The sequence below is a fragment of the Homarus americanus genome, unplaced genomic scaffold (genome assembly GCF_018991925.1).
Source record: "Homarus americanus isolate GMGI-L3 unplaced genomic scaffold, GMGI_Hamer_2.0 scaffold27231, whole genome shotgun sequence".
NCBI classification, from domain to species: domain Eukaryota; kingdom Metazoa; phylum Arthropoda; class Malacostraca; order Decapoda; family Nephropidae; genus Homarus; species Homarus americanus.
This window is the reverse complement of record NW_024718545.1, coordinates 2,927,209-2,939,622: the sequence shown is the minus strand read 5'-3', so window position 1 is coordinate 2,939,622 and position 12,414 is coordinate 2,927,209. Positions and strand designations below refer to the sequence as shown.

Genomic DNA, 12,414 nt, shown 5'->3' with positions numbered 1-12,414 from the left:
CTGTGGGCTTCTCAGGGATGCCCTGAGGGTACTCACCGCACCTGGGTCGGTCCTATGTGTCCCTCCGGCCCTTCGAGGTTCCCTTGGGGGCCCCAGCAGCCACTGGTTGACCCCTGGGGTCCAAGGGCCCAACCACCTCTGGGAGTGTCCCCGCCGCACATGGGAGGGTCCCTGGGGAGCTTAGTTGAGAGCTCTGTTAGATGGGACTACAACATCCATCATAACATTTATTATCGTTTCCTTAACAACGAAATAGAGAATAATATCCAGCAGGAAAACATAAGTTGGGGTGTGTGCTGACTGATTGTTCTCTTCTCCTATTGCCTGTAATTTGTGGGTACACATTTTATTCCACCAATCACATTCAAGTAAGGAATTGGTGGACGATGTAATATGTAAATCACGACCAAGTATGCTATAGGGCCAGTGGACTGTCCCAGGGTCCCTGCCTTCTTTGGGAGAGTTCCTGGGGCCCGTGCCTCCTTGAGATCGTCCCAGGGCTCCAGTCGCCCCTGGGAGTTTCCATGGCCCGCTGCCCAGGAGGTTCCCAGACGACCCCGGCATCCCTGGGAGGTTTCCTGGGACTACTGCTGCATTTGGAAGAGTCCCAGGGGTCCCTCCCACCCCCTTGAGGGACCCAGTGGCTCCCACTCCACCCTGAAATGGTCCCTTGGGTCCCAGGTACTCCCTGGATCCCGGAAGGGTCCCAGTCACCTTGGGAGGGTGCTTGGGGCCTCGATGCCCCTGGAGTGGGTATTCACCGATCCTGGGTGGGTCCTATGCCCCCTCCGCCCCTGCGAGATCCCTGTCCCCAGCAGCCCTGAGGGGTCCCAGGCCCAACCACTTGGGAGTGTCTGCGCGGCACATGGGAGGTCCCCTAAGGGCCATTTTTCTGCTGTTTAGAGCTCTGGTAGATATGACTACAACACCCATCATAACATTTCCAATATTATCGCTTCCTTAACAATGAAATCGAGAATAATATCCAGCAGGAAACATAAGTTGGGTTGTGCTGACTGACTGCTCTTCTCCTATTGGCTGTAATTTGGTGGCATTTTAGTCCACCAATCAAATTTAAGTAAGGAATTGATGGACGTATGTAATAGGGCCCCTGGAAATGGGTTCAGTGTCCCAGGGCTCCCGCCTTCTTTGGGAGAATTCCTAGGGCCCATGCCACCCTTGAGACTGTCCCAGGGGCCCCAGTCGCCCCTGGGAGTTTCCATGGGGACTCCGGCTCCCAGAGGTTATCAGACGACCCCGGCATCCCTGGGAGGTTTCCTGGGACTACTGCTGCATTTGGGAGAGTTGCAGGGGTCCCAGCCGCCCTTGAGGTCCCAGTGGCCCCACTGCCCCTGGGATGGTCCCTTGGCCCTAGGTGCTCCCGGATCCCGGAAGGGTCCCAGGGCCCTGTCGCCCTAGGAGGGTGCTTGGGGCCCCTGATGCCCCTGAGGGTACTCATCGCACCTGGGTGGGTCCTATGTGCCCCTCCGCCCCTGCAGGTTCCCTGGGGTCCCCAGCAGCCTTGGAGGTTCCAGGGGCCCAACCACCTCTGGGAGTGTCCCCGCCACACATGGGAGGGTCCCTGGGGGCAGTTGCTTTTCACATTTAGAGCTCTGGTAGATGTGACTACAACACCCATCATAACATTTCCAGTATTATCACTTCCTTAACAACGAAATCGAGAATAATATCCAGTAGGAAAACATAAGTTGGGGTGTTGTGCTGACTGACTGTTCTCTTCTCCTATTGGCTGTAATTTGGTGGGTACACATTTTAGTCCACCAATCACATTTAAATAAGGAATTGATGGACCTATATAATATGTACGACATCACGGCCAAGTATGCTACAGGGCCCCTGGAAGTGCGGCCCCTGGAGTGCCCCAGGGGTCCCCACCTTCTTTATGAAGGTTCCTGGGGCCCGCGCGTTCCTTGAGACCGTCCCAGGCGCCCCAGTCGTCCCTGGAAGTTTCCATAGGGACTCCTCCGCTCCTGGGAGATCCCAGAAGACCCCGGCATCCCTGGGAGGTTTTCCAGGACTCGTTCTGCATCTGGAAGAGTCCCAGGGTCCCCCGCCGCTGGGACCCAGTGGCCCCCACTCGACCCTGGGATGGTCCCTTGGGTCCCAGGTGCTCCCGTGGATCCCGGAAGGGTCCCAGGGGCCCCCATCGATTCTGGGAGGGTGCTTGGGGCCTCGGATGCCCTGAGTGGTACTCACCGCACCTGGGTGGGTCCTGTGTCCCCTCCGCCCCTGCGAGGTTTCCTGGGGGCCCAGCAGCCCCTGGTTGGGCCCTGGGAGGGTCCCAGGGCCCAACCACCTCTGGGAGTGTCCCGCACATGGGAGGGGTCCCTGGGCAGTTGTTTTTCTGCTGTTTAGAGCTCTGGTAGATGTGACTACAACACCCATCATAACATTTCCAGTATTATCGTTTCCTTAACAACGAAATCGAGAATAATATCCAGTAGAAAACATAAGTTTGGGGTGTTGTGCTGACTGACTGTTCTCTTCTCCTATTGGCTGTAATTTGGTGGGTACACATTTTAGTCCACTAATCAAATTTAAGTAAGGAATTGATGGACGTATGTAATAGGGCCCTAGGAGTGTCCCAGGGCTCCCCGCCTTCTTTGGGAGAATTCATAGGGCCGCGCCTTGATACCGTCCTAGGGTCCCAGTCGTCCCTGGGAGTTTCCATGGGGACTCCGCTGCTCCCATTAGGTTCCTGGAAGACCCCGGCATCCCTGGGACGTTTCCTGGGACTCCTGTTGCATCTGGGAGAGTCCCAGGGGTCTTCGCCGCCCCTTGGAGGGACCCAGTGGCTCCCACTCGACCCTGGGATGGTCCCTTGGGTCCCAGGTGCTACCGTGGATCCCGTAAGGGTCCCAGGGACCCCATCGATTCTGGGAGGGTGCTTGGGGCCCTCGATGCCCCTGAGTGGGTACTCACCGCACCTGGGTCGGTCCTATGTGTCCCCTCCGGCCCTTCGAGGTTCCCTGGGGGCCCCAGCAGCCACTGGTTGGACCCCTGGGAGGGTCCCAGGGGCCCAACCACCTCTGGGAGTGTCCCCGCCGCACATGGGAGGGTCCCTGGGGGGAGCTGTTTTATAGCTATTTAGAGCTCTGGTAGATGGGACTACAACATCCATCATAACATTTCCAGTATTATCGTTTCCTTAACAACGAAATAGAGAATAATATCCAGCAGGAAAACATAAGTTGGGGTGTTGTGCTGACTGATTGTTCTCTTCTCCTATTGCCTGTAATTTGGTGGGTACACATTTTATTCCACCAATCACATTCAAGTAAGGAATTGGTGGACGTATGTAATATGTAAATCACGACCAAGTATGCTATAGGGCCAGTGGACTGTCCCAGGGGTCCCTGCCTTCTTTGGGAGAGTTCCTGGGGCCCGTGCCTTCCTTGAGACTGTCCCAGGGGCTCCAGTCGCCCCTGGGAGTTTCCATGGGGCTCCGCCGCTCCAGGGAGGTTCCCAGACGACCCCGGCATCCCTGGGAGGTTTCCTGGGACTACTGCTGCATTTGGAAGAGTCCCAGGGGTCCCCGCCACCCCTTGGAGGGACCCAGTGGCTCCCACTCCACCCTGAAATGGTCCCTTGGGTCCCAGGTACTCCCGTGGATCCCGGAAGGGTCCCAGTCACCTCTGGGAGGGTGCTTGGGGCCTCGATGCCCCTGAGTGGGTATTCACCGATCCTGGGTGGGTCCTATGTGCCCCCTCCGCCCCTGCGAGGATCCCTGGGGTCCCCAGCAGCCCCTGGGAGGGTCCCAGGGGCCCAACCACTTCTGGGAGTGTCTGCGCCGCACATGGGAGGGTCCCTGGGGGCAGTTGTTTTTCTGCTGTTTAGAGCTCTGGTAGATATGACTACAACACCCATCATAACATTTCCAATATTATCGCTTCCTTAACAATGAAATCGAGAATAATATCCAGCAGGAAAACATAAGTTGGGGTGTTGTGCTGACTGACTGTTCTCTTCTCCTATTGGCTGTAATTTGGTGGGTACACATTTTAGTCCACCAATCAAATTTAAGTAAGGAATTGATGGACGTATGTAATAGGGCCCCTGGAAATGCGGCTCCTGAAGTGTCCCAGGGCTCCCCGCCTTCTTTGGGAGAATTCCTAGGGCCCATGCCACCCTTGAGACTGTCCCAGGGGCCCCAGTCGCCCCTGGGAGTTTCCATGGGGACTCCGCCGCTCCAGGGAGGTTATCAGACGACCCCGGCATCCCTGGGAGGTTTCCTGGGACTACTGCTGCATTTGGGAGAGTTGCAGGGGTCCCAGCCGCCCCTTGGAGGGTCCCAGTGGCCCCCACTCGCCCCTGGGATGGTCCCTTGGGCCCTAGGTGCTCCCGTGGATCCCGGAAGGGTCCCAGGGGCCCCCGTCGCCTCTAGGAGGGTGCTTGGGGCCCTCGATGCCCCTGAGTGGGTACTCATCGCACCTGGGTGGGTCCTATGTGCCCCCTCCGCCCCTGCAAGGTTCCCTGGGGTCCCCAGCAGCCTTTGGGATTGTTCCAGGGGCCCAACCACCTCTGGGAAGGTCCCTGGGGGCAGTTGCTTTTCTGCTATTTAGAGCTCTGGTCGATGGGACTACAACACCCATCATAACATTTCCAGGATTATCGCTTCCTTGACAACGAAATAGAGAATAATATCCAGCAGGAAAACATAAGTTGGGGTGTTGTGCTGACTGACTGTTCTCTTCTCCTATTGGCTGTAATTTGGTGGGAACACATTTTAGTCCACCAATCACATTTATACAAGGAATTGATGAACGTATGTAATATGTACGATATCACGACCAAGTATGCTATAGGGCCCCTAGAGTGTCCCAGGGGTCCCCGCCTTCTTTGTGAAGGTTCCTGGGGCCCGCGCTGCCCTTGAGACCGTCGCAGGGGCCCCAGTTGCCCCTGGAAGTTTCCATGGGGACTCCACCGTTCCTGGGAGGTTCCCAGAAGACCCCGGCATCCCTGGGAGGTTTCCTGAGACTCCTGCTGTATCTGGGAGTCTCTCAGGGGTCCCTGCCGCCACTTGGAGGGACCCACTGGCCCCCACTCGCCCCTGTGATGGTGCCTTGGGTCCCTGGTGCTCCAGTGGATCCCGGAAGTGTCCCAGGGGCCCCCGTCGCCTCTGGGAGGGTGCTTGGGTCCCTCGACGCCCCTGAGAGCGTCCTCACCGCACCTGGGTGGGTCCTATGGGCCTCCTCCGCCCCTGTGAGGATCCCTGGGGTCCCAGCAGCCCCTGGGAGGGTTACAGGGGCCCCGCCGATTGTGGGAGGATCCAAGGAGCCCCACTGCATATGGGAAGGATTCAGGGGCCCCAATCGCTTCCACAAGGATCCCAGGGGCCCCACCACCTCTGGGAGTGTCCCCGCCGGACATGGGAAGGTCCCTGGGGGCAGTTGTTTTTCTGCTATTTAGAGCTCTGGTAGATGGGACTACAACATCCATCGTAACATTTCCAGTATTATCGTTTCCTTAACTACGAATTAGAGAATAATATCCAGCAGGAAAACATAAGTTGGGGTGTTGTGCTGACTGACTATTCTCTTCTCCTATTGGCAGAAATTTGGTGGGTACGCATTTTAGTCCCTCAATCACATTTAAGTAAGGAATTGATAGACGTATGTAACATTTACAACATCACGACCAAGTATGCGATAGGGACCCTGCAAGTACGGCTCCTGGAATGTCCCAGGGGTCCCCTCCTTCTTTGGGAGGGTTCCTGGGGTCCGCACCATCCTTGAGACCGTCCCAGGGCCTCCAGTCGCCCCTGGGTGTTTCCTTGGGGACTCCGCCGCTCCCGGGAGGTTCCCAGAAGACCCCGGCATCCCTGGAAGGTTTCCTGGGACTCCTGCTGCATCTGGGAGAGTCCCAGGGGTCCCTGCCGCTCCTTGGAGGGACCCTGTGGCCCCACTCGCCCCTGGGATGTTCCCTTGAGTCCCAGGTGCTCGTGTGGATCCCGGAAGTGTCCCAGGGGCCCCCGTCGCCTCTGGGAGGGTGCTTGGGGCCCTCTACGCCCCTGAGAGGGTCCTCACCACACCTGGGTGGGTCCTATGGGCCTCCTCCGTCCCTGAGAGGATCCCTGGGGTCCCCAGCACCCCCTGGGAGGGTTACAGGGGCCCCGCCGACCATGGGAGTATCCAAGGATCCCCACCGCATCTGGGAAGGATTCAGTGACCCCATCGCTTCTATAAGGATCCCAGGGGCCCCACGACCTCCGGGAGTGTCCCCGTCGCACATGGGAGGATCTCTGGGGGCAGTTGTTTTTCTGCTATTTAGAGCTCTGGTAGATGTGACTACAACACCCATCATAACATTTCCAGTATTATCGCTTCCTTAACAACGGAATGGAGAATAATATCCAGCAGGAAAACATAAGTTGGGGTGCTGTGCTGACTGACTGTTCTCTTCTCTTATTGGCTGTAATTTGGTGGGTACACATTTTAGTCCACCAATCACATTTAAGTAAGGAATTGATGGACGTATGTAATATGTACGACATGACGACCAAGTATGCGAAAGGGCCCCTGAAGTGCGGCCCCTGGAGTGTCCCAGGGGTCTCCGCCTTCTTTGGGAGGGTTCCTGGGGCCCGCGCTGTCCTTGAGACCGTCCCAGGGAGTTTCCGTGGGGACTCCGCCGCTCCCGGGAGGTTCCCAGAAGACCCCAGCATACCTGGGAGGTTTCCTGGGATTCCTGCTGCATCTGGGAGAGTCCCATGGGTCCCCGCTGCCCCTTGGAGGGACCCAGTGGCCCCAACTCGCCTCTGGGATGGCCCCTTGGGTCCCAGGTGCTCCCGTGGATGGTAGGTGGGTAGGTAGGTAGGTAGGTAAATTCACACGTCCTTTACACGTTGGGACAATGTGCTCTGGGAGTTAGTCGGCTTGGCATACTGAACCAGCCCAGGGTTTCAATGCTGAGCAGTACTTTAAATGAGGTGAGCTGCCACTTTTACTAGTACAGGTATTTCTTGTTTTCTTAGTTCATTTTGGGGGTTTGGACCATAATACAAAAATTAAATTTTTCCCAACCAGGAGGGAGGGGAGGTACCTTGTACTGTATGTATAATAGTGTGACCTTTTATGGGTTAAGCACTACAGTATTACATCAGAAAACACTAATAATAACAGTAAATCCAGTGAAATATGGCAGGGAGGGAGGGTTCCAAGAGCAGTGAACAACACATGCGGTGGCACCAGGACACAGACTGAGCAGATGTAAACAAACCCCACAGAATTTAACGGAATCACGCTTGATTTAGTGAAATAGTTTGGTAAAACGTATGAACATAATGGAAAGGTCGATTTAGTGGAAATTTCGATTTAACGAACAAAAGTGGCTTCAATTTGCTTGTTAAATCAAGAAAATACTGTATATGCAAGGTTTTTATGGAAAATGATACAAGTGAGACTGAGAATTTGTATTGACATTAGTACATTCATGAATGCACAAGATATGGTGGCTATATCTTTCCTTGAGTCTACAATACATATTCATGATATACAATATTCTATTCAATGTTTGACCTGTGTTGTTCTTGTTAACTGCAATAAGTTTAAGCTGTCAGGGTTATTAATTAACTTTCACCCATTACCAGGTGTGTTACAATGCACATGTACTATGCCTGGGAAGAGTTTATTGTTCTGTTGCAAAACTCAACAATTTGCTGTCCTTACATTCCCAAGATACTGTGTAAATCTATGTAAATCTCTGGTTAATTTACATTAATAAGAATTCTCAATAAAAATCTTGAATACAAGCTTTAATGTATAACCTTTAATGTATAACTGAAGAGTCCTACTGAATGTTTGACAATAGAATACAGTAGATGTATATTATAAAACATAATACACTAATGTATTTAACTAAACCTGATTTATATATACCTATTGCATGGAATCTTCTTAGTACAGTATTTCTGATTCATGAGGGCCTGTCTATGTACCTGTCTACTGCCATTCCACTGCTGAGATCTAAAATCATAGGGCAGAAATGGGGAAAAGTAGCGAGCTTATATGTATCAGTACATGAAATAGTTTTGATAATATGTGCTGAAGTCATATGGCTTTGATCACTAACTGCCTTAACAAACAGCTAATCCTACTGAAACACTGGACTGAAAAGAATAAAGATAAAATCTAATACAGTAAAGAAATAGATTAAATAGCCACCTCACCTATGTGGTTCTGTTAACTACTGGCTGCTTGAGTGAGTCTTGGAGGAACAAGCATGGTTTCTATTTGGCTATTATGTTATAGTGCATTGTTAAATGAGTATAATAAATATATATTAAATAAGATGTACGAGTACAGGGGGTCCTCGGTATTTCCGGTTAAATGAGACCGGAAAACCGCCTCTGATAAGGAATCCACCCAAAGTGGGGAATTAGTCCCCCAAAAAATAATGGAAATAGGTCAAATTGGGACCATGACATTGTACATGACACTCAAAAAAATGAATATGATATCTTTTAACAATTATTCACGTTAGAAACATTTGTTAAACATTTGATAACACATTACATTAAGAAATTGTTGAACTTTATAAGTTATCTAACGTCCTTAAAGTTCATTGTGGTCGGTGTGTTGAGGCAACGCAGCTTGTGCCAACGACCCGGTGGTCCGCAGCATCCATTGCTGGTGCACACTCACTCCAGTGGTTCATTGAGAGAAAATACTTATTATACTATTTAAAAAATAAATAATTTTAACAAAAAATATTTTTATTTACTTAGCTTCAAAGGTAGAGATGTTTGGTTTGATGGAGGTGGGTGCTGGGGGATGGAGGATTAATCGGAGGTTGTAAAAGAAACAGGACTAGGTGGATTGTCCACTCCCACTATTCTATTGCTGAATCACTTCTAATTTTACATCTATACTATAGCTAGTGTGCTTCCTTTTGAGTGCTGCACCACCCTGTTTGGGTTGGGAACTCATGGCGACAAAAATTATAAAATAATTCACCAAAACATGGATGAAAAGACACAACACAGCACTGATCTGGACAAAACAAAGCAGGAGACTGGCGCGGGGACACGTGTGTGCATGCACGACGCCAAGAAGAGGATGAAATTTCAAACGCTTAAGCTAAATATCTGTAGATTTTATTGGGAGTTTTAAATCCGTAAATTTTATCTGAAGTTTTCAGAGTTTTTGAGTGGAATCCACTTAAATGCGAGGACTTTTGATGTGGATGGTCACAAAAAGTTGACCACTTAACTGCGAAACCGCGGATAGTGAATACTCTTATAACGAGGACCTCCTGTATTTAAAAGTTGCAATTAAAATAAGTAGCTAACAGCATTTCCTTGGTGATAATTAACAAAATAACAGAAGGTTTCTAATAATCCAACTACTTCACATCTAAAAATGACACTGCTTGTAAATCTGTTAAATATTATAGTTATTCTAAATGTTTGTTAAATACAGAATGACAGTCTTCTCATACACTTTAAGCTACCTTAAATGCAAGTAATGAAATTGTCTGGAAAATGCATGAGTAATTCCCTAAGTGGAAGACAGACATTGGAAGCAACACCTAACCTGAGCAGAAGAAATTCATTTACTGCAGACTAAAACTGTGGCACTGAAGCATTGGTGTGAGAATGGTATAGTGTACATGTACTGTTCCATGGTTTTGGTGTGTGGTGGCAAGGAATTGAGGTCATGTGTGTGTGTGGAGTAAGCAAATTTATGGTGACACAAAGAATATCTTGAGTGATACTACAAAGCTACAGAGGTCGTAGTGCACAGTAAAACCTCCAGTTTGGTGACTAATTAGTGCCCAAAAAACCTCGCCAAACCAGAGGCTTAATCCAATGGGGAAAAGCCTAATTGGTACTGAGGGGCCAGCCAAAGTCTAAATTTTTTCCTATTTTACCCACATATAACCTGTATTTTATTGCTGAAAGAGAATGAAGAATTAGTTAAATCAACATAAACACAGAAAATCAACCTTAAAATTAAAGTTGAGGAGCTTAATGTATACTAAGCTGGTATCCGAGTACTTTTTCATTTTCTTCCCAACTCGATACTCAAGAGAATTTTTGTCTGTTTTTACCCCATCAATTGAACCGCTTGGGTGTTCAGACGGTCTTTCACCACCACTATCATCCCCTCCAATACACCCAGGTACTTTTGAGGCCATTAATCTGCGCAAGAACACCGCACCAAGCGAGTGGGAGAAAAAAAAGGACACAAAGGCCAAGGTCACTCAAACAAGCAGCGGGAATGCGGATTGACGTGGTCAAAATGGCTGCCTGAACAGTTGACTGGAGCTTTGTGATCTGTAAATACTCACCAGTACAGTAAAAGTCCAAAAATCCGGATGCCAGAAATCCGGACCACCCGAGAATCCGGACTTTTCGAAAACTCAAACTTTTTTTTTTTTTTTTTAACGGGCTTTTGTGTGTATATGAGTATGCGTGAGCGTCACAGCTGCACAGCGACAACAAGCGACCACGCGGTCGCCACTTTAAAACGAGCAATCAAACTGTGACAACGTATGTAATTTTGAGTCCTACTCTTTCCATTTACAGAGTACTGTACAAGCCCATAATAATGGCTCCCAAAGTAGATAAACTTCGTTGTGTGAAGAGAAAGAAGAACACGTTGAAATTGAGTGACAAACTTGAAATAATTAAGAAAATAGAACGTGGTGTGAACAATACTGTTCTTATGGAAACATACGACATTGGAAAGTCTACAATTTATGATAGAAAAAAGGCAAAGAATAAAATTCTAGAATTCACAGCTTTATCTTTAAAACTGCTTGTTTTGATAAATGAAACATGCTATATTTGCCAATGAATAAACTATCAAAATGTACCTGTTCATCTCTTCTTTATTCCTCCTTAAATTTGAATTTTAAAAGTACTGCCTGAGAATCCGAAAATCCGAAAATCCGGACCGACCCAATCCCCAAGCAGTCCAGATTTTTGGACTTCTACTGTAGTACTGTATTAAGCGAGATTTATCTTGCACTTATTATTCTACAATTATTAGTTGTGATTGCATTTAAATTAAAACTCTCGCCAAAGGTGAGGGTTTGGTCGCCATAATGGAGGGCAGGGTACTTTGAATTTTTACCGTCAACTTCGAATTCGCCAAACTGGAGGGTTTACTGTACAGCACTTTCTGTAATTCAAGTATCCAAATAAACTCCAAAATGTCTACAACAAAATAATTTGTAATGCCTTTTGCAAGCCTCCAAGGCCTGAGAGATCAATGTTCCTCTGTTAAAATGAATTGCTACAATGTCCCAGTGTTATAATAACCTGGTCACCACACCCCACTGTTCCACATCAAAGAATGAACCTGTGGCTTCAGTTTGTTCAAGGGAAAGTAGTTTTTGCCTGTGAGGCAAATGTTATGAAATCCACTTTCTTCAACTGAAGAACTTCTTCATTGCTTGAGCACATTTATCTGACACAACTCTCTGTCTCTTCTTTATCATATCTAACTGTTTTTTAGCTGGTCCATTGTTGGGGTCAATGGCTAAGGCAGACTGAATGTCATCTATGGCTATTTCATAGTTCTGTATTTCTGTATTAGCCACAGCTCGTCTGTACAGTGCCTTTACATTCTTTTCATCGGTATCAAGGACAATGGTAGCCGCAGATATGGCCAGCTTGTATTGGTGTTGTCTTATGTGATATAATGCGAGATTATTATAACAATGCATTTTAATTACTTGAATTTCTGCAAAACTATCCTTTACTTCATCTGGTTCAATCATAACAAGCCACTTTACTGCATCCCTGAACATAAAAAAGGCAGATATTTGTTTGGAGAGACAACCTTCTTTGTAGAGACCTATACCTAAGTTTTTGTACTTGACAGCTATACCTAATTTTTCCTTGGGAGTGAATTCTAATATTAATTTCCCATTCTCAATAATTTTTAAGCACGCTGTACATGTGAACTCCACCAACTCTGTGAGATCATCATTTACAAATCTTCCAGGAATACTGATACTTATGAAAGCAGTTTCCTCATCAGCCATAACAGAGAAGGCATTTTCTAAAGCCCTGTCTAGAGCAGATATGGCTTCACCAAATATCTGAGAGTCCAAAGCTTCGCTAATCAAGTATCGAGAATCCAACAGTTCCAACTCGCAGGAACAATATTTGTCTTGAAATTCAACACATATCTTTGCTTGTTCTCTGGGTTGAGCTTTCCCTGTATAAGGACGTTCTCCCTCCACCTCCACCTCTCCTCTACAGGTAACAATTATTTTTCTCATTTTTACAAACTACTTGAATTTCAAATACAGTACATGGAATAAACTAATTCAATAGAAACTCCATCACAGAATAACAACAGTTATAATATACTTAATATTGGCAGAAGTTTATCCTAAAATTAATATAGGCACTTGAATTTGCTCATATGCTCTAATAGGTAA

At 48.3% G+C, this 12,414-nt stretch overlaps 3 protein-coding genes across 3 annotated transcripts; 2 read left to right on the top strand and 1 right to left on the bottom strand.

Annotated features, from left to right (window-relative positions):
- The first annotated feature begins 2,573 nt into the window (after nucleotides 1-2,573).
- LOC121859770 (formin-2-like) lies at nucleotides 2,574-5,430 on the top strand. The gene is made up of 4 exons (XM_042356758.1): nucleotides 2,574-3,012; nucleotides 3,372-3,620; nucleotides 4,027-4,456; nucleotides 4,869-5,430. Exons 1-4 carry the CDS (start codon nucleotides 2,574-2,576, stop codon nucleotides 5,428-5,430), a joined length of 1,680 nt encoding a protein of 559 aa, XP_042212692.1.
- A 268-nt stretch (nucleotides 5,431-5,698) lies between these two features.
- LOC121859769 (basic salivary proline-rich protein 3-like) lies at nucleotides 5,699-6,352 on the top strand. Its single transcript, XM_042356757.1, has one exon. It carries the CDS (start codon nucleotides 5,699-5,701, stop codon nucleotides 6,350-6,352), a length of 654 nt encoding a protein of 217 aa, XP_042212691.1.
- A 5,042-nt stretch (nucleotides 6,353-11,394) lies between these two features.
- Nucleotides 11,395-12,252, bottom strand: LOC121859768 (70 kDa peptidyl-prolyl isomerase-like). Its single transcript, XM_042356755.1, has one exon. It carries the CDS (start codon nucleotides 12,250-12,252, stop codon nucleotides 11,395-11,397), a length of 858 nt encoding a protein of 285 aa, XP_042212689.1.
- Nucleotides 12,253-12,414: the final 162 nt, after the last annotated feature.

Excerpts from the sequence above, each read along its gene's own strand:
- LOC121859770 (XM_042356758.1), top strand. The coding sequence starts at position 2,574 with ATGGACGTATGTAATAGGGCCCTAGGAGTGTCCCAGGGCTCCCCGCCT. Across the intron at positions 3,013-3,371 it reads GGGGGCCCCAGCAGCCACTG|GGGTCCCTGCCTTCTTTGGG; the intron begins GTTGGACCCCTG and ends GGACTGTCCCAG. Across the intron at positions 4,457-4,868 it reads TGGGTACTCATCGCACCTGG|GTTCCTGGGGCCCGCGCTGC; the intron begins GTGGGTCCTATG and ends TTCTTTGTGAAG.
- LOC121859768 (XM_042356755.1), bottom strand. The coding sequence starts at position 12,252 with ATGAGAAAAATAATTGTTACCTGTAGAGGAGAGGTGGAGGTGGAGGGA.
- LOC121859769 (XM_042356757.1), top strand. The coding sequence starts at position 5,699 with ATGTCCCAGGGGTCCCCTCCTTCTTTGGGAGGGTTCCTGGGGTCCGCA.